This window comes from Mercenaria mercenaria, chromosome 1 (genome assembly GCF_021730395.1).
Source record: "Mercenaria mercenaria strain notata chromosome 1, MADL_Memer_1, whole genome shotgun sequence".
NCBI lineage: Eukaryota > Metazoa > Mollusca > Bivalvia > Venerida > Veneridae > Mercenaria > Mercenaria mercenaria.
In genome coordinates this window covers 81,753,892-81,776,501 of record NC_069361.1, presented here as the reverse complement: position 1 = coordinate 81,776,501, position 22,610 = coordinate 81,753,892, and the positions used below count along the sequence as shown (strand labels likewise).

At 34.0% G+C, this 22,610-nt stretch overlaps 1 protein-coding gene across 1 annotated transcript; it reads left to right on the top strand.

Moving 5' to 3' along the window:
- Nucleotides 1-340: 340 nt before the first annotated feature.
- Nucleotides 341-22,240, top strand: LOC123545430 (SCO-spondin-like). The gene is made up of 13 exons (XM_053520727.1): nt 341-389; nt 1,516-1,560; nt 7,268-7,347; nt 8,934-9,002; nt 10,173-10,302; nt 11,395-11,517; nt 14,069-14,239; nt 16,696-16,866; nt 17,412-17,579; nt 18,015-18,142; nt 20,391-20,487; nt 21,513-21,674; nt 22,215-22,240. Exons 1-13 carry the CDS (start codon nt 386-388, stop codon nt 22,238-22,240), a joined length of 1,374 nt encoding a protein of 457 aa, XP_053376702.1. The 5' UTR covers nt 341-385.
- Nucleotides 22,241-22,610: the final 370 nt, after the last annotated feature.

Sequence of the window (22,610 nt, the reverse complement as noted above, 5' to 3'; positions counted from 1 at the left end):
ATTGATGTCACTGCAAATATCAATCAAAATAATAATAATCAGAAAAGAATTATTTTCGAGTATTTTGCTTCTTGTCATAAACATTCATTATCATAATGTTACACGTGGCGTTACGCTTTTAAAATACACTGAAAACATACGAAGGAAATTCGTTTCACTATCTTTCACTCAATAACACAGCATTTTACATTTTATCTCGTGGTTGCACATTTTGCTTTACTGATAATAAGTTTTGAAGATTTACATGTGGCTTTCATTTAGAACATAGTCATGTGAAACACAAATATTTTCTTATCAATAGGACTTTGTATAGATAAGAAAGTTATTGCGTCTCATTTACATTTCAACTGATCGACGTGTAAGACTTATTTGTCAAAAGTTTTCCATGTGTAAGTAAGATTTATAAAATACTTGAAAAACACCAAACATTTTGTATGTGTTTTGTAAATAGTTACGTTTTCGGCACTGTTGTGATATTAGATTCGCACAAGGATTGAAAAATACCTAGAATAACGCCACTGGCTTAAAATTTACAAATTACGTAGTATAATTTTTTGCAGCAATAACGTGAAGATCAATAACCTGTTTTTTGGACCAGTGCAAAAAATATATGATGCAGTGTAGGTCATGCAATATAGAATATCTAAATTTAACTACAACTGTAAAATCTTTGTTCAATTTTCAATATTTAGGCTAATCGGACGTTTCCAGTGAATTTACACGTGCCGGCAAAATCCAACTGGCACACACATGTCAGATGACTCTTGAGCTGTTTATGACAGCTAACGATTCGTACTGTTTATGTAAAATAAGAAAGAAACAAATACTTTGATAGTTGCTCTTTGTTCCTTAAAGTACATTTCTCGATTTTAAGGAAACTACGTAATGTTACGCTACAAATGAAACAATTTTACCGGCACTTTGTTTTCGTGCGTTTTTGAAACGCCATGACGTCATTTCTGTTTACGGACGTCATTTGTTCACGCTTTGTTTAATCACAGTGCTGTAAGAAAGAGTGTTTCAATGAAAGCATTTCGTTTCGCTTTATTTACTCTACAATTTCCTAAATACGGTATGAAAGAAAAATAAGCTAACACTATTTGTAGATGCAAGTGTGAGTATACCGCTCTCGGGTAACTTAAACGATGCTTTGGTGGTAACTCGGCAAAACCTCACTACCGCCAAAGCAGATTCCCTCGAACAGTATATTTCCACCTACATCTACTACCAGTGACAGATTATTATAACGGTACAGTGTACTCAAAAACTATATTTATATTGACATTATACTATTGTTACATTTTTTAGGAATCGATTATTAAATATTGAAAAGGAAATTTGGTTGTCCGAGATTACGTAACTACCAAAGTTGTAAATATTAATATGCTTTAGTATTTTGAAGTATTCTGAAGAGGCTTTTTGTGGCATAAAAAGTATTTTTCCTGTATAAAGAATGTAAACCCAAAATTACTAAAATAGTTTTGTATTAAAATAATTTGCATTTTGTATTTTCAGATATCTCAACAGTGGTTGTTTTGCTTTATCTAATTGATCTTACTGGTAAGCTGCGTTAACGTATTTGTCATACTAGCCTACTACTTTATCCCACTTACATCTTGCTTAGAATAAATTACGTACTTTACCTAATTTACCCCTTTGTTACTTTATAGCTCACGTCATGTACATATTTTGCCTCACCAGCTGCTATAAAACGTGGTCGTACATTACCTAATCTTATCTACTCACAAGCTTTAACATAAAGTTGTCTTACTTCACTCAACTGATATGTTGTTTAAAAATAGAGTGCATGATCAACTGCTATCAAATAGTTTACGTCATGTACCTATTGTGCCTCACTGATAAGATTCTATGCAGGCTTTTACGTACTTTAACCTAACTTAACTTACTGATAATAGCTCGGCTTATAAATCCTAAAATATGGCCGAACCTTGCACATTTTAGTAGAGACTTAAGATAATACACTTCTTAAAGAACAATACCAGAAGATAAATTCTGGATATGGAACACTCGATTCAGTCAACCATGAAAGCCTGGGCAAACTGTTTTATGACGTCATCTTTAGGACTATTGAATTCGTAAAAATAACATGATCATGTTCAGCAACGTTTAAAATTTTATCGCCTTTTCAAAATTTCTAATAATCTGGTGACAAAACAATCGGGCTATGCTTCTCAAAGTTACATTATTTTCAGAAATATCAAAGAAAGGTTACTTTTGGAATAGTTTGTATGAACAGGGATAAGTTATCTAAAACGACGTATCACATTTCTTAAACTTTACATCCTGTTTTCAAACAACGACAAATATTTTATAAAATAGTGTTATAAAAAGAGGAAACATGTGTTCATAAGATTATATCGCTTAAGAATTGTTCCGACTATAAATGCCTTTTTGGGTTATTTTAAACTTGTCCACACATACGGGAGAGATGCCTCATATTTTGCTCATTCTAAATGTTGTATATTTCTTTCTTGTGGATACGAACTAAACCTCGTGTTTCTGTAATAATCAATTCATATGTAGATCTTAATTTGAATTAAATACTTTCCTATACTTTTGCAGCGATATATTACTTGATATAACATAATGAAGAACAATGTAGAGTGGTTAATTTCATGACTACTTCGCAACAGAGCTAGGCTAAGTGATGGCATATAAAATACTAAGAAAATCAAACCCTTTCTAACTGCTAGAAAGCAAGAAACGTATATAATACTGAAAGAAGAAATATTCCCTTAAAAATATTTGTAGGGATAGGCCAGAGAGATTTTATTAGTACCGCGATGTTGCATACAGCTGTAAACTGTATGACAACATGCACTTACCAAATCTTATAGCGTCATACTTAGACTTTTTCAAATACCGTTCAAATTACTACATGCACATATTTTCACTCATTTAGAAAAATATATTGATAGTAAAATGTCAAAATTACAGCTAATTGAAACATGCAATATCAAATACTTTTATTCACATCAATGCCTCAACCCATTTAGAAGCGGCTCAATAAAAAACTTCATATATCTAAGTATCTTGCTCATATTTTATTGTTTCTTGTAGTTATTTAAAACATTTGTTTAGAACTATAATTTTAAAAGTGGTATGTGAGATAATAATTTTACACGAACTAATGTAATTTGATCCAAATAAGGTAAAAAGGTAAAATATCCGGAAAGAAGGTGTGTGTTGTGTGTGTCTGGATGGGGTGGGGGGAAGAGAGAGAGAGAGGGGGGATACTCATCCGTATATACTTTCTTACTGATGAATAAAACTGAACATTTGCGCATGTTTGAAACGATTCATTGCCTTACTAAATTTCATTTTTGGGGTGTTTTTACCTGTCAGAGATATATTATTCATTTATATAAATTAATATGGAAAAATGTATGATTGCTTAAAAATATTGCGGCGGCTTTGATCTAACATATTTATATCAAACTGCATTTCACCACTTTAATACATTTGATGTAGGGTTTCCGAGAAGTATAACTCCCAAAATATGTAAAATTAAACTGAATATTTCAAGTAGTAGTTATAAGTACACATCACCTCGTGGTTTACAAATTTTTATTTTGGTATGAAATACATGAGTTTTATTTAAAGCGCGTGTGAAGACTACCGCCTTCTGTAAGCTAAACACGTCCATATGTTTCATACCCAGATGTGAACCACTAAACCACAGTCTATTTCTTAATGAAAGGGAATGTAAGATGAACATAAGCATTTTTACACATCTTAGTACTTGAAAACGATTGCATTTGTTGAAATGAAATGAAATAAATAGTTCTACCGAAGTTAATTGGCTTTCCAAAACGGGGCTACAAATATCAGAACGTTTGGATGCACGATTGCTTACAGACGTCGCGTCGTCATTCTTTTGTGATTACACTAGACATTAGTTATAAGACACTTTCATGATGTTGCATTTTAGTATAAATATACGCCGTAAGTTGATTTATATAAACAGTTAAAGTAATGCAAAACTGAATCAGTGTAAACAATATTAAAGAAAGACAAATAACACATGTGCTTATATGATATAAATAGCAAGTTAGCAGTTTCAATTTTGGTATATACTACATTGACGCGTCCGAAATACGCATCCCTTAACATTTAAAACACGAATATATTTAGTTGATTTTTATTTTTCACTATGGCCATAGACCTTTAGGATAAAAGGTCAATAACAACTGTCAATAGCAACTCTGTAAGACTTTTTCATGCTTTGAGTGATTAAATTATGTTCTCATGTCAATTTTCTTTCAATCTAAAATATTCATTTGTCACATATAAATATAGTTTGGTTAACGTAAGAAATAAATCGCAACTTAGTACTGTTCATTTGAGTACATCTTTAATTACATTAGTTTGCCAAAATATAAAGAACGATACACACATCATGCCGTTACAAGAAGAGTAAAAAAAGCTTTGTTAGGTGAAAACCACTCGACGGCCTTCTTTATTTTTATTCTTACATGATCACTGAAATTTCATGATAAAATTCTGGGTTTCATTTATCCAAGTAGTAATAATTGACGTCACAATTATTACGTCGGTCGCAAAGGAAAAGAAATCAACACAAAATAGAAAATAGGCCAATACTAGCATTTGATGGATGTCGTCAAGGATGTGTGTGTGTGTGTGTGTGTTCGGGTTAAACGTCTTTTTCAACAATTTTTCAGTCTTATAAACGACGCTTTCTACTTGTAGCAGTGAGCACAATGCCCAACTTTATAGTGCTGCCACACTGGCATAAAGGTGGACGGATAGCTCAGTGGTGTGCACACTGGCCTTCCAATCCTGAGATCGGGGGTTCGATACCCGGCAGCTACTCTGGAATTTTCAGAAACGCTTTTCAGTGTTTCCCACCCAACTGGAGGTGTACTGGTTAGGAACCCAGGCAATCCTTGCGTGTATTAGTGCTATACACTTGGCACGTTAAAGAACCACGTAACGAGCTAGGCTAAGTTAGCCGGACATGCCTGTATCTGATTTCTGATCTCTCTGTCGTGGGGACTTTGTCTCACTCTGTCCCTCTGGTCAGATCGCTCTGTGTCTGTACTAGTAGAGGATGAATTATGCGCCCTGTGTGGCTGCATTTGAACTATGTAAAGCGTGAATTTTATCATGAAAAGGGTGCTATATAAATCTGGAATAATAATAATAATAATATCACCTTGTAGACACGTGGCATGATACCCCACCAAGTCGGTTCGAGCCTCACTCGGGGCGTTGAATTCTTTATGTGAGGAAGCCATCCAGCTGGCTTACGGAAGGTCGGTGGTTCTTCCCAGGTGCTCGCTCGTGATGAAATAATGCACGGAGGGGTCCCCGGGGTCTTCCTTTACCATCAAAGCTGGAAAGCCGCCATATCATCTATAACTGTGTCGGTGCGACGTTAAACACAGCAAAAAATACCCCACCAAGTCATTATATTGACACCGAGGAAGCTGCTGGTACCATATTTACGTCTATGGTATGACGCGGCCGGGGATTGAATCCTCGACCTTCCCCACTCAAAGCGGACGGTCTACCACTAGGCTACCGAGGCGTACTTTAAAGTCCTTCGTAACGTGTAAGAATCGAAACAATATATCAAATTTAGTGATATGCTCTTCATTGTTTGTCATCTGACGCGTATTATTATATAACTCGAGCTACGCCCTAGCGATACTAATTCTTATTTCTTAAATATACAGATATTGACTACTTTTTTCTTTGTTTATTAAGCTGCAACAAAATCCAGCTAGGTCAGAATGTGCAATTTATTTAATGGTTAATCGCCATGAATGATTCCACTTAATTATTCTTTTGAGACCATGGACCTTTTAATCTAAATACATAAGTGCCTGGATATTTGTAACTAACCAATACCAATATTATAACACATAAATCACGGTAATGCGAAAAATATACACTATATATTTCCATTTACCGATTACCTCCCTTTTAATTGCGTTAACTGATTATTTTTCAGGAAAATGATATATTAGTTCGCAGATAATGTCACAAAACTGTAATAAGTGTTGTTTTAAGGGTTTTGTACTGAAAAATGAGTTAATATTACAAACATTTTAGGGTAATTTTGATAAAAAAGAATGAACGGTAGCTGTTTATAAATCACAATGAATATTTTATTTTTTTTCTGAAATATATTATTTATTTACATTATTTCAATTTTGCATTCCTATAAAGATAAATTATATAACAATTTTGTCAGCATTCATTAAAAAATATAACTACTAAGAGCATTTTTATCCAAAAAAAAAGGGGGAAGTCGTTGCGCATGAATAAGCTTGAGAGTAAACCTGCTTTTGATACTATAAATAGAAAGATATTAACACAAAACATTTAAATCCCAAACATCTTAAAGATTCATTAAAAGTTGAGTGAAATATGACGATTTAAAACGAAATTTGCTGAAAATATCCTTTATATGAGTTGTCTGCCCCTGACAACAGAGGGTGCAAAAAGTCAGTGTTCTATATCCAGATTTCTATTTGACATAACCTTCAATCATTTTATGTTCGTGGCTTGTCTCTAGTAAAAAATGCAAGATCGAATGACTTATAAGCCGGGCTATAAGTACGTTTACTTAATATGCTTCACTGCCAAGCTGCTATAGGTTTACGTCCTTTACATAATATGCCTCATTGATAAGTTAGTTTATGATATTTTATTCATTTCACTTCATATTTTCACTCATAAGTCGCTAAATAGTGTAACTTGAAATATGATAACACTGGTTTTGCATAATTCCTACTACATGATTTTTAGGAATCACTTCCAGCTGGCTTCAGTCAGTTTCTTTATTTGGCATTGATGTTGACTGAGAAGGTATACGGTGTGGGAGGTATTAATACATAAATACTGTTTGCATTGCCAAAATGCTTTAAATTAAACAATATTAGAGGAACTCATTACTAGAATTCCTCAGTCAGTATTATTTAACTTGTTAATGAGTCGCAACTGAACTACGTTTATTTTTCATAATTTACAATCTACATGTCAGTGCGTGTTTTACTATTATTAATATTATTACTATCATTTTGTTTTCTTTTACTTTGTTTTATTTCTGTTGTTTTGTAAATAAATATACAGTAACTTTGTGTGAAACACTTATTACCTATAATGTCTACAGAAGTTTATGCGTATTCTTCAAATGTAGAATACCTCGATTGTTCGCTTTTAGCACTGCTTCATACAGATTAGGTTTATTCTTACCATCAATTATCCTCAATTGCAGGTGCCTTAGAATGTTACAGTTGTGCAAATATACAGGATCCCAATGAGTGTAATAACACTGTTACATGTGGAGCCGATGAGGTATAAATTTATGTATGTGTGTGTGTGTGTGTTCGGGTTTAACGTCTTTTTCAACAATTTTTCAGTCATATAAACGACGGTGTCTACTTGTAGCAGTGAGCACAATGTCCAACCTTATAGTGCTGCCTCACTGGAATATCACACCGTAGACACGTGACATGATACCCCACCCAGTCACATTATACTGACACCGGGCTGACCAGTCCTAGCACTACCCTCTTAATGCTGAGCCCCAAGCGAGGAAGCTACTAGTACCATTTTTTACGTCTTTGGTATGACGCGGCCGGGGATCGAACCCACGACCTCCCGCACTCGAAGTGGACGCTCTACAACTAGGCTACCGAGGCGGTATAAATTTATGTAATATATGGCATTTAAAATGATCCGAGTGTCATATACTCAATGAGCTCGCATTATAAGTATAAGTTCTTCATAATTATAATTACAGGAAATGTAAAAGTGCTTCATTTAGTAGTTTTGAATGCTCGTACATTGTTTAACAATACCTGTATTTATATTAAAACTGGATGTGAAGTGTATGCTTTAAATAAGAAACAAAAAACACTTTTTTTCACAATGATATGTTAACTTTTGTTAACTCTTGTCAAAACGCCTTTCCAATAGATCTTTCATTTTATCTCATCGTGTCTCAAATATTTCTATTCATTAACGCATAGAAACTAAACAAAACAAATGAAGAACGACGCATATCTAATATGGTAAATGAAATCGGATAATATGACACTCTACATTTAATTACCATTGTCTCACACTGAACTGTGCCACTGAAATATTAATAAACTTAAAACGTATTTCAAATAATTTGATAAATATATTCAAGACCCTTTACAATAAATGCCTGAAGACAACTGCATTTCAATCGCATCATACAGAAATAACGGTTACGTATAACTACATGAGAAATAAATTATTTGACCTTGTTTACCATCATAATTAGACATTGCATAACAATATTAAGTTATAACTATCAAAAACATGCTGGTCAATAGTCACAACAATTTGCCTGAGGTCCGAAGAAAAGAAGGGGGTATGATAATTGTATCCATCCGTCCGTCCGTCTATGCGTTTGACCTTATTTACAATGAGCCTTCATTTGGTGCAAGAATATGTATATTTGAGTATAGTTTCTTGATGGGTAGCCAGAATAGGTTTAATTGGGTATTTTTATATGTTGAGTAGGAGTATTTGATTCTAATTCTTACAACAATACCTTTTTGGTTCACTGGCGCAATAATGAACACTTGAGTCCGCTTAAAATGTTTAGAAAAAAATCTGAAATATTTCATCGTTCAAATTCTCAAATCTTGACTTTAACAAACCCTTGCTGAAGTATGGACTGATCAAATTGCATAAGCTATTTACCGGTATTATAAGGTCTCATGGTAGCAACATATAATCAAACGTAACAGGCATATGCATTTTATTGATCATACTTGTGTGGAGGTCCTACGCAATCTATATAATTATTCTGTTTGCAGCTTCATTGACTGTTTCTTTTAAAAGAGACAACAGTGGCCTGTTTCAATACTGTATTTGTTATTAATACATATCTTACTTTATTCTAGTTCTGTTCACATGCAACGGTTCCTGGTGGAAGCGGTAAAACATACTCGTTAGGATGTGGCAATAACAACGTAAGTTTTATCTTAAAATTTGAATAACCCTAGGTACAGAATGGTACATTTTAACACTTCATTTTAACACGTAAAAATATTCTTATTAAGCACTCAATTGACTTCTTGTTTAACTTTTTATCGTCAGGCACACCACATTCCAATTCATTTTGCTTAAATTACAGATAGCATGTGCTTAAAGTCACAATTTGGCAAATTTTGGATTTCATGGCTTATAATCAGTCCAGCAACTTGTATGTATGTATGTATGTGTGTGCGTTTGTGTTCGTGCGTGCGTGCGTGCGTGTGTGCTTGCGTGCGTGCGTGAGTATGTATGTAAGTATAACGCTACAAAGGTAATAAAAAAGAGATTGCTGTCAAGAGATATTTGAAATACGCAACAGGGCATAGCCCCGAGATTTTATTTCATATACAAGTGGCAGCAATTACTATATATTATTTGTGTTATAGCCATACAGAATCTTGCTTCGTTTAAAATTTGCATATATAACAGGATCAATTAGCACCTCCGTTTTAATTGCAAGACCACGTAATTAGTGTATTGGTATATGTCAGGTAAGTTCAAAATTGAAAAGAATATAGGCCCAAAATGCAGATGTGCAGTACACTAGAGTAGAAAAATCATAAAATGTTATGATGAATTAGTTTTCTATTTTTCTATTTGTACGTTGGACCGTTAAAATTTGAAACGGAGTTAGTATTTCAAACGTGATTTCTTTAATATGCTGACAGCTATATTTATATACTGGATACATATATAAATTTTACTGATGTTTGAGGCGTTTTTGGATAATTATACTTACCCTAGTAATTTTTTTTAATGTTTTGTTTTCTCTGTACCTTACATACAAGTGACATTAAGTGTTTCAAAAACATAAATATTGGTAAATGTAATAGTGTCCTCTAAATCTGACATATATATCATAACAACGCAGTCACCTTATGTTATGCTTCAATATTGCTAAGCATCACTCTGTTGGGAGTGAATAGCATAAAACCATTGTAACCATTTCATTGTTTCTCAGATACACTGCACAGTTTTGATCTTTTATTTTCACCCTTTTAGTTACACTTTGTATAGTTTAAGGTATTGCCAATAAAGCACTACAAACTTCAAAGACATCATATTAGGCTATGATACAAGTAATGTTACATTTTTTAATATTTCAGAAATGTGGAGTGAATAATACTGGACCAGGTGCGATTGTTGGAAGAGATCTCGAAATAAGACAAACTTTGGAATGCCATGAATGCTGCTCTTTCGATTTGTGCAATAAAAACCTGTGTATACATCTAATACGTGAGTTTTTCCTTCGAAGTAAATGTATACATGTTTTTCAAACAAATACGAGTTTACACTTTTTATTTGTTATATGATATATAGAGGGCAGTGTCGAGAAAGTTTTAAGTTGAATTTTAAATCATAAATTCAATTAATGATGGAATGTTAAATGATGTAAAATCTAAAGATACATTTCATGCATACATCTTTTAAGAACATTGATCAATGTAAAAACCACTTAGGAGATTTCATAATTTTAAACCAGTGATTCTATTGATTGATTCTACTTTTCGTATTATTGATAAGAGGGAATCTTTATATTCATCAAGAACTGCAGATCTTGTAATCATTACACGTATTTGGAAAACAACAACAACTTTAAATGAACTTCTTTATTAAAACCCAGTACCTCTTCTCTATATTTAAAGATAGGAAGAATCATATCATCAAATAGTTTCATCTTTTCTGTAACATTGAAAGCATTTAAAACAAATGGTAAGTTCATAAAGTTCAGTGTTATAATACTTGCTAAACAGAGTCGCATTTTTGAGAATTCCCTCTACCCAATTATTTATAGTTCTGAGGTAAATAATTCTTAACATTTATGAGTTTAAGTGTTTTGAATTCATGCACCACTCTGTTTGCAAATATTGGTAAAAAAACTCAATGTACAGTGATTAAATAACAACTGAACATTCTAACACCACCCGATTTGATTTCTTATTCAACAAAGAAGGCTGAATTGTAAAACTGTGTGTTATTATGCAACGATTCGTTTTTCTGGCGTCACAATTATTACCTCATAGCGTTAGACGGCATAACGGTGAACTGGAAAAGAAATCAGCAGAAATCAGGCACGTATTTGATGGATATCGTCAAGGACGTACATAATAATCCCTGATAACGTTAGTCCTAAACAGTGATTTAGCTAATGTAGCGCCATCGAGATATAATTCCTTCGCATATTAACTCCAAACATTTTATTCCATGACAAATCACTGTTATGGATATATTTTTCTTAAACAATACACACTTTTCTACGAAATCAGGGAAGTTGTATAGCTATCATGTTAGATCTACTTAATCCGTAAACAGTACTTCCTGTTTCAGCCTCTGATTGTGTTGATGATGTAAATTTTGACTGTGCGAGACTGAAAACTGTATTCCAAATATGCAAAGACAAAGATCATGCTAAAAACACATGCCCGAGATTCTGTAATCTTTGCAATGTTGGTGAGTATTTTATTGAGCATTATACATGTATGTACAAGAAGATTCTGCATTAGGACTGGGTTTGTAAATATCTTTATATAAAGTTCATATTATTGAACGTTTGTTGTTAGGTTTTAGCTCCCCTGAGCATAAAGCGCTTGGGTGAGCTATTGTGATCGCTCACCGTCCGGCGTTTGTCCGTCCGTACACTTTTTTCCTTTAAACAACATCTCCTCCTAAGCCATTAGGCCAATTTTGATAAAACTACAAAGGGATGTTCCTTTGATGGTCTTCATTAGAAATTGTTTAAAGAATTGAATTCCGCACAGAACTCTGTTTGCCATGACAACCGAAAGGAAAAACTATTAAAATCTTCTTGTCTAAAACCACAGGGCCTAGGGCTTTTATATTTGGTTTGTAGCATTATGTAATAGTCCTCTACCAAGATTGTTCAAATTACCCCTTAGGGTCAAATATGACCCCGCCTTGGTGATCACATAGCTTATACAGACTTATACAGGGAAAACTTTGAAAATCTTCTTGTACAAAACCACATGGCCTAGGGCTTTGATATTTGGTATCTAGCATTGTGTAGTAGTCCTTTACCAAGATTGTTCAAATTATCCCCTTGAGGTTAAAACTTGCCCCGTCCCGGGGGTATATGGTTTAAATAGACTTGTATAGGGAACAAACCTTTAAAAATATTTTTGTTTTAAACTGTTAGGGCCTGAGCTTAGATATTTAGTATGTGGCATGTTCTAGTAGTTCCCTACCAAGATTGTTCAAATCATGACCATGGGGACAATATAGGTCACGCCCAGGTGGTCGATTGTTAGCTCACCTGAGCAATGCTCAGGTGAGTTATTGTGATCGCTCGATGTCCGACGTCCGTCGTCTGTCGTCCGTCGTCTGTCAACATTAAGTTTGTGGATGCGATAGAGGCTGTATTTTTCAACTTATCTTCATGAAATTTTGTCAAAATGGTAACCTTGATAAAGTCTAGGCCTATTTTGAAAATGGGTTATCTGGGGTCAAAAACTAGGTCACTAGGTAAAATCAAAGAAAAACATTGTGTATGCGATAGAGGCTGTATTTTTCATTTGATCTTCACAAATTTTGGTCAGAATGATTATCTTAATAAAACCTAGGATAAGTTCGAAAATGGGTCACCTGTGGTCAAAAACTAGGTCACTAGGTCAAAACAAAGAAATACCTTGTGTATGCGATAGAGGCTGTATTTTTCAACTGATCTTCATGAAATTTTGTCAAAATATTTACCTTGATAAAATCTAGGAAAAATTTGAAAATGGGTCATCTGGGGTCAAAAACTAGGTCACTAAGTCTAATCAAAGAAAAACCTTGTGTATGCGATAGAGGCTGTATTTTTCAAACGATCTTCATGAAATTGGGTCAGAATGATTGCCTTGATAAAATCTAGGTCGAGTTTGAAAATGGGTCATCTGGGGGTCAAAAACTAGGTCACTAGGTCAAATCAAAGAAAAATCTTGTCTATGCGATAGAGGTTATATTTTTCAACTGATCTTCATGAAATTTGGTCAGAATGATTTCCTTGATGAAATCTAGGTCGAGTTGGAATATGGGTCATCTGGGGTCAAAAACTAGGTCACTAGGTCACATTAAAAATACTTGTTTAAACTCAAGAGACCACATTTTTGGTCCAATCCTAATGAAAATTGGCCAGAATATTTCCATGAAATCACGAGATCAAACATGTTTACACTGTTATGGTGTGTTTCTCGGGTGAGCGACCTAGGAACATCTTGGCCCTCTTGTTTTACATAGACTTAATTGATTTTGAAGCAGTTGGAAAGAAATTTGGACCACATAATGTTTGTTACAGATTTCAATAAATCAATACTCATCTTGAATAGTCTTAACCTTGACCTACTGACCTACTTTCTTGTTTTTGAAGGTTCAGCATAGAAATTTGGACCATATGTATAACTTTCGATACCGTTTAATTCTCATCTTAAATAGTCTAAATCCTGATCTAGTGACCTACTTTCCTGTTTTCGAAGTTACAGCAAAGAGGTTTGGAGCACATGTATGATTTTTTAACAGATTTCAGTAGTTGTCTGGAATAATCTTTTCCATGACCTACTTACCTAGATTTTTCTGTATGAAGATTTAGCAAAGACATTTGTTCAAGCAAACAATTGAATTCAGGTGAACGATAAAGGGCCATCATGGCCATATTTTTCTTTCTAGTTCCGATTGGCTTGCAATGACTAAACCTTGAAGCCAGTTTTTTTGTGATGAAATTCACCGCTGACTTTTCAGTAATTAGTAATAACATACTAAGATATACATTAAGTAAACGAACATATTAGCTTTCGTAGAAAATATTATACACAGATATCTAAGCATTAATGTGAGTCAAGCGACCAAGCAATCAATAGTTTATGATGTAAGGTATCTGAGTTGAACCACGCAACATGTTGGTATAAGACCGGGATAGAATCTACACAACAAAATTAAAGACATATAATTCGCAGTCATCGGCTATGGAGATTTATATGATCATCATTTCACATTTTGATTATATTTTGAGTCGATGGGAACTGGTCACCTTGGTCGTCCTGGTCACACTGTGACGTCACATGTGGGAATGGAACAGAAGCACGTGTTAGAAGTTGCACCAATCCGAGACCCGCAAACGGTGGTTACAATTGTTTGGGAAATAATAAAATAACCAAATTGTGCGAACGGCAATTATGCCCAGGTACACACTTAATATGTAGCTGTTTTATTTAAGATTGCATTACTAACTAAATATTTTGATAAGTATGATTCTTAGTGTAGCTGCGATGTGAACAGCTTAAATCAATATCAGCAGCTTCGTTTTAGTGACTTTATTTAAAACGTGAGAATTGCTATCATGTTAAGACTGCAACCAAAAATAAGATACATATGATTATTACATATGTGTGTTAAAGGATAATGTTTCGTTTTAAATGATAGATGACATCCTAAAAACTTCGAGGAAAGTTAGCTATTTCTATTCAGCATTGTTTAAACTGCTTGAACAAAGAAACTCATAACGAGGTGATGGGAATAAAGGACAAGAATCATTAAGGTCTCAGTGATTCTTACGAAAACACGTTCCGATACATTTCTTGAGGAAGCCCTGACCTTCGCTAAACAAATCTGGCTTACCTTTTGCAGACGAGCAGGAAGTTACCCTTATTGATTTAAGATCAGTGAGTTAGATGTTGGTATAAAAATCACTTTCCAATAAATAACTTGACTTACTATCCTGAAGCTCGGCCGGTGCTTTGTCCATGAGCAGTAAATTACCGCTATTAATTTTAGATCTAATGTTCAAATATCAATGTCACAATAACTGCTAGTACAAACACAGTTTCCTGTCACTATTCTGAGAATGACCCACACTGTGGTCTTACTGTCAAAATCAAGGTCACAGTGATAGTACGAAAACTGTTTCCTCCCAGTAGTTTGAGGACTTAAACATTGACAAGGTCATCGGGAAGACATAGCGCCTACTCGCCAATATTCGGACTGCTGTCTATCCGATATAAGCGTGCAAATTGAGTGACACATTTATGAATTAGGCGCAGTAAAATGTAAAATGCTGTTCAAAGTGAACCTTTGATTTAAAATAACGTCGTCATTTCATTTTTATGGAATACATGAACATTTGTATTTAAACGCTACTGACGGAATGAATAATTAAGAAAAACCAAAACAAAACATCTATAAAATCGAACATATATTACTCATTCACAAATATTTATAACTCAAAAGTATGTATTTACAACTTTCTCGTGCCTCGCGATGCTTTGCTACTATATTCCTAAATATATTAGCCAGAATCCAAAACATTCGTAAATATATTAGTCAATAAATCTATTTATATCTTCGGCGTTTGTTCGGTGACTTAGTTTTCGCGCATTAATATGTTGCTGCAGACAGAACAATATGTATATTACACTGACTGAAAAATTTGTTAAAATTTTGACGTTCGACAGCTGAAAATACCGTCGTGGCAAAATAATTATACTTACAAAAATTGATGGTTAAATAAATGTATGGCATGGAACTACTTGATTGTACCTACGGCACTACTTTTGTTCGGTCTGAAGTAAGGAAATTTCTACATTGTTAACAATGGATCGGTTGTAAGACAATCGATTCAAAAAGTTGGCAAAAAACGACACCATTGAAATATCAAAACATGCACATAACAATTTTATACCTTCAATGATTTCGAAAATTCGATATCTAACACGCTAAAACGCAAAGCCGAGTGTGACATAGATATAGAAATAATGCAGAGTAGAGTTCGAAATACCATAGAAACCCACTTCCCATGACTTTCTAAGTCCATTTGGGGCCATAATTCTTGCAAAAAGCAATGCAGAGTTACGGTACTTGCTTTTCAGAGTAAGCTTTTAATGACAAATAACTGCTCCAAGTTTTAAAGCAATAGCTTCGACCGTTAAGGAGAAAAGTTGACCTAAACACAAAATTTAAGCAAGAAATCTGATATTTTCTAAGTCCAAAAAGGGCCATAATTCTTGCAAAAAGCAAGATTGAGTTATGTTTCTTGCTGTACAGAGTCAGCTTATGATGGTTTAAGAGAAAAGGTGACCTAAACACAAAACTTAACCAAGAAATCTGATTTTCTAAGTCCAAAAGGAGCCATAATTCTTGCAAAAAGCAGGGTGAAGTTATGTTTCCTGCTGTACATAGTCAGCTTTTGATGCTGAACAAGTGTTGCAAGTTTCAAAGCAATAGCTTTGATAGTATAAGAGAAAAGTTGACCTAAACATAAAACTTAACCAAAAATCTGATATTTTCTAAGTCCAAAAGGGGCCATAACTCTTGCGAAATGCAGTATGGAGTTATGTTTCTTGCTATATAGAAACAGCTATGGATGGTGAACAAGTGTTGTTAGATTTAAAGCAATAGCTTTGATAGCTTAGGAGAAAAGCTGACCTAAACTTAAAACTTAACCAGACAACACCAACGCCAACGCCAATCAAGTGGATGGGGGGCGGGGGGTATAGTTTAGTTTTAACATTGACTTTATCATAGTAGAGATGACATCAAGATAAAAACTTATAAAAAGAGGTGTCGTGGCTGTAGGTTGAACTCCTTTGTATTTGGTGATTGTTTAGCATTTTTCTTACTTTGTCTTGCTGATATGAAATGCAGTTCACGGTGGTTGGAGTGAATGGTCTGAATTTGGACAATGCTCTGTAACCTGTGGAATGGGCATGACAAAAAGATTAAGATCGTGTTCAAAGCCTCCACCATCGCGATTTGGCGACCACTGCTTTGGCGATAGAGTCGAGTATACACTTTGCATGCCAAAACCATGTACAGGTAAAATTCTACACATACTTCTTGAAATGTGTCTTCGGTTTTTAATTAAAATTTAATGACATTATGGGCACTTTCGTGAAAAAGGTAAGTATCTCGTTTTATGAATTAAATATAAAGACACTCGGCACAAATCTAATGCTGTTACTTCTGTCTCCAACCCTTTAACGTCATCGTCTTCATTAAGAGGGTTTAAAAGGTCACTTACTTCGAATCACTTACCCTTCATTGTACGAACCCTCGATTAGGGTGAAGAATTTTCATTTGAGGAAGCAATCCATCTGGCTAACGAAGTGTTGGTAGTTCTAATCTGAAACCAGCCTATGACTATAATAGTGCCTGCAATTACATCTGGGGTCGTCCTCTACAGGCACATTATAACAAACTTGTTCTTAATCATATTTATTTACCACGTTTCAACTGTTTACGAGAAGCACATATGCAAATGAGAAAGTATGAGGTGCTAGACCCGTGTTGTAATGAACTGTCTATTTTGTTCAGAAAACGAACAAATAGAGAATATGAATAATCTGTAAATGCGTATCTAGATGGTCGTTGGTCAGATTGGGAACCATGGAGCAACTGTACGTCATGTGACAAAGGTATTCATACACGAACAAGAAACTGCAACAGACCTAAACCTTCTCCTTATGGAAATTATTGTACTGGACAATCGTTACAAGTAGAAGCTTGTAATAGCTACTGTAGTGACTGCAGTAAGTGTTTTCATAGTCACTAAGTATTACAAATAATAGTGCATATTGTAACTCATAGGCTATGTTACTATCGGGATAAAAATAATCTTCATTTTCATGTAAACTGAATATACTGAATTAACATTTGTAGCAAACACGTTATTGTCTGATTATGATCTAGGGAACTGTTTTCGATATTTCACTATTTTTTTTGTCCTCAAGTCACATTTGTTTACACCTGAAAAGCGGAAATAGACTGCAAGGTACTTGTTTTAAACCCTAGCATAACTAGATTATTTAATTATACAAATGTCTGTATAGCTTGTAACAATTCAAATAATTTGCTGACATTCATATTTCGGCATGACTGCAGGCTGCGAACAATAAAACTTTGACTTTATCCATGTCAAGAAGACATTATTTGATTAAAAAAGTTTTTTTAATATTACAAAATAGGAGACTGCTATGATATTAAAAGGAAATACCCTGACCACCAAAGCGGAATTTACGTTATAAAATTATGGAAATCCAAGAAGCTTGTTTCTGTGTTTTGTGATATGGATACAGACAATGGGGGCTGGACTGTGAGTAAATACGCTGAAAACTATTATCTATGTATAGGTCTTCCAGACTCTAACTTATACTGAAAACAAAAGATTGACATGCAGATGTTACCAATTTATATTTTACACCTTTACCTCTTAAAGGTCCCTTGGATGGTTCCATCTCTATAAAGTAGAGAATATCAATCCTCGTTTACATTTCTTTTCACTTTTATCATTGTGATCTGATATATGCTGAACACCACTAAATCCGGCTGTTCTTTATTTCATATAAAATCCACTGAATTTTTAACGGCTTTTCAGCATTTTCTAGCATATCAGATTTTCAGATACTCCCATAAAGAACTATACCGCTACTATAGAAAAACAGAAAGAACGAATGTTAACTTTTATAGTTCGTTAAATACAACCCGCTGAATTTACTCCTTTTCGCTTCTTTCAATATCTCTTATCGAGACATAAAATTCTTACGCCTAGCATGCGATAGGAACATGCCGATTTCAATAGAAAACTACACATACATACTTAAACGTGGAAGTGTAAAAGAAAATACAATGCTATTGAGAAAGGGCACGAAGAAAGGAAAAGAGATTAGCACTATTTATATTTGGACTACTTGTGACCTGCGGAGGTTTACATTGTATTTGGTAGTGATCAGCCTATAGTTGTACAGGTTTTGCAAACATGCGTCTTTAATATAATTACGGCTTTTTAAACTTGAAGTGGAAGTAGAACTGTCACAGTAGCAAAATGCTACTACGCATATTTGATTAAGCTTAAGTACCCGGTTTTCTTCTGTTATCCTTAGGAGAGCCGCGGCACATATTTATACAATCTCGCAAGGCGTACGTTTATTTTTGACAACACAGAAAATGACGTCAGACGACCTTCAGCTTTTCCCGGAAGTTAAGAAAATGAAAGTACACGGGCTTAACTTGAAAACGAAAGTCGCATTTGCATTGGTCAATAGTCAGAGTTCACGCGCAGGGGTCAACCCGTCTGAATGTTTGCGCTTGGACTTGTATTTTTTTTTTTTTATTTATTTATTTACTTTTTTTTGCTAATGGAGAGTCGACTTTCAGCACTTTCTTACGAATTGAAAAAACCCGGGCTTTAACACGACATGTCAGCTTTTCATCTACGAAAAATAAAATTCAATCGGAAAAAAAAAACACAAAACCCACAGGTGTCCGTCACGGTATAAGGGTATATGGAGATTTTTTTAACTTCGTGGAATCATTCAAAAGGTCCATTTTGGTGTTGTGTAAAAATGTTAGTATATGCTCGCATGTCCAAATTTGAGGAATATTTTCAAAATAAATGTCGTGCCATAAATGTTGATTCTACAGAAGCGTGAAAGTGCCATCAGAGGCTAATACGTTTTAGTAGGTTACGGCTACGGAAAGGATATGATAAAAGTAAGGCTTTCCAGAAAGGAACATCGAGAATGGTTCAAATAAGCTTGAAGGTTTCGTCACAATCAAGCTAAAATAAATTATCATAAAATAAACTAATTACTCCAATTACTTTGTAAAATATATTGATGAAAAATGAAAAAAAAATTGAATGTTCTCCACGAAATATAGATATGGATAGTAAAATTAAATGCTATAAATAGCACCTATGGTAGCGTACACTTTCAAAACACAGGAATCTCACCAACCTCTCTCGCAATCCTCTCTGACCTTGTTTGAATAATTTGCGTTTATATTTTGAACAGCAATGGTCACTTGAAAGGTAAAACATCACCTTGCAAGATTCTTAGCAGATATAGCTTTATATGAAAGTTGGTTGATCTAACTAGAAACGTACACACTCAAAACTACTTCGTATAAAATGTTCTCTTGAAAAAAAAAACGTTATTTTTCTTGGTAGACTAGCTCCAAGACTATGATCTATAGTTTTACATTTATTTGATTTAATGTAGTGAACCGAGCCAGTCTATATCCTATGTCCAATAATTATAACACCATTCCTCAAAACAAATCTCTAGAATAGACTGGCTTTGTCTCTACGAAAAGGAATTAGACAGAATAGAAAAAAATGTAGAAACATCTTTATTATCGGTCTAGTTACATTTTGAGTAATACGACTCCAAAATGATAATTGTATTTGTGGAGAAATTTGGGTAAACATAATGTGGCCACATAAAATAAAATATCTGATTGAACTGTACATGGTTAATGATATGAAATAGTTGATATATAAACATATGCTATGTAAGCAAAGACAGACTGGCTATAAATAAACTGATATAAATCTTTTACAGGTTTTTCAAAACAGGTTCGATGGTTCTGTTGATTTTTATAGAAATTATACAAACTATACAAATGGTTTCGGTGACTTAACTGGAGAGTTTTGGCTTGGTAGGTTTTTAAATTCTCATTTTCGATCTTGTCACAAATATTGAGTCCAACTTTTTTATTTCCTCAAAAATATTTTAGATAATTATTGTACTTGAAATGGAGTTATTATTTCTTGTAGATACAAAGCTTCTGCAATCGCAACAAAAGACCTACCTGTATGTTGCATACGTTCTAATGAAGTCATGTGACTATGACGTCTCTAAAGGCGTACAATTTGAGCAACCTCTGCGCAGGAATATTGTCAAGCAAATCACGTGACGATGGTACAACCATGTGATCCTAAAATGGCGACACGCTTGGCAACGCCTGTTAAATCAAACGCTTGCCATAATATACAGGCAAATTGAGATTTATGTCACCTTTATGAACATAATGAAAGTATTTAATGTATCTATATTTTGCAGTATGCTATTCGTCAAATTCTCTTACTGTACTCAAATATCGTCTTTATATTCTTAGCAGGTGCGCGTCACAACACTAGAAAAAGAAATAATTTTAGTATTAACGCATTATTTTTAGGTTCTTTTGTTCGTTTTACAAGCAAAATACATAATATTTAACTACTGAGATAAAAACATTGTGTAAAAAAATTGAAATAATGAAAAATATGACTCGGCTGATATTCAGTCCAATTTATACCTGGTGGCAGTATCTACTAAACCGAAAACAATTACTGGCACGGGACATATGATAGACTTGTATTCTACCGGCTCTTAACGTTTGGTATTTCAACAACAGCCAGTGTTACTTGATGATTTTGTCATTCCAGAGAGGTATTAATTAAAGATGTTAACGAAGGAGAAAGCAAACTTTTTAATGTAAGATTTAACACACGGTTTAATATTTCCTTTTTTATCTATGTCCATATATCGTAGCTCATTTCCAAACATAAACTACTTAACCACAATTTAAGTCTTCATTATGCCGAAAAACTACATACATAGCGCTCTGTAAATGTATGTATATATAATTGAAATATAACTAGTCATTTGCAGTACTGGGATAAAGTCAATTCTCTCCTATAGGTCTAGAAAATCTTCATGAAATGACATCACACGGAAGTTCGGAACTACGAGTGGATGTAAAAAGGGCTAACGGATTCGCTGCATACGAGGTGTTTAAAAATTTCAGCATATCGTCTTCTCCAGATTACATCCTTCGTGTTTCGCCAGGCAATGGAACTGCTGGTATATTTTTTAAGTACTCTTCATGTAGACATTTTGCGCTGATATTAAGCATGACAGAAGTGTATTCGCTGGTACAGAATAGATAATTGTAAAATATATAATTCAATAATAATTGCGCTTTAACATTAACACGACAGCTGGTTTTGTCTAGCAACTAGTGTTTAGGAAAAGATATACATTGTCGTATGGTAACATTATGTATAGACGGGTTTAAAACGCCATTGCATTGGTTGCCCTGCTGTGTACCGGATGTTTTGATTTAAATGCGCATGCGCTCTTTACGTGTGGCAAAAGTATAAATGATCAACAATAAATAAACCTACATAAATTATCATTATATTACGAATTGTTTTCCACAATAAAGAAGATTTTGATTACAAAATTTATTGTACAGAATGAATTGATTAAAGATAGATATATTTTCATCATATCTTAACTGAAAAAAGCCGCCTTTTTCATATTTTCGTCAGGAAAGAACAAATATTCCTGAATCTAGATCCACTCACAAATTAATATAAAACTACCATATTTTATTTCCAGACAATATGATGATAGTCTTAGTTTAGTGATAACATGTCTATATGTGAGATTTTTCATAAGCATTAAATATTCTGTCATTTCAAATGTTTGTTTTATGTCGTTAAACAACATGATACTTGGCCTATTATGTTTGCATACTCTCCATTCAGCGACATACATGTCTAGACATCTTTGTTTAAATATTTTCATAAATTCATTGATATTTACAGCGTGCGAATATAGCTACACTTCCCCAAATCCACTTTCGTTTAGCAATCTTTTCATTTTATAAGCCCAGTTTTGCTGCCCGTTTTCAGCATTTCTCAGCACTGACTCATATACAGTCCAAAGAATACAGTTCCGATGTTCATTGTTTACAAGTTTCAACCAGTATTTAACTATTCTACATTTTCTGTT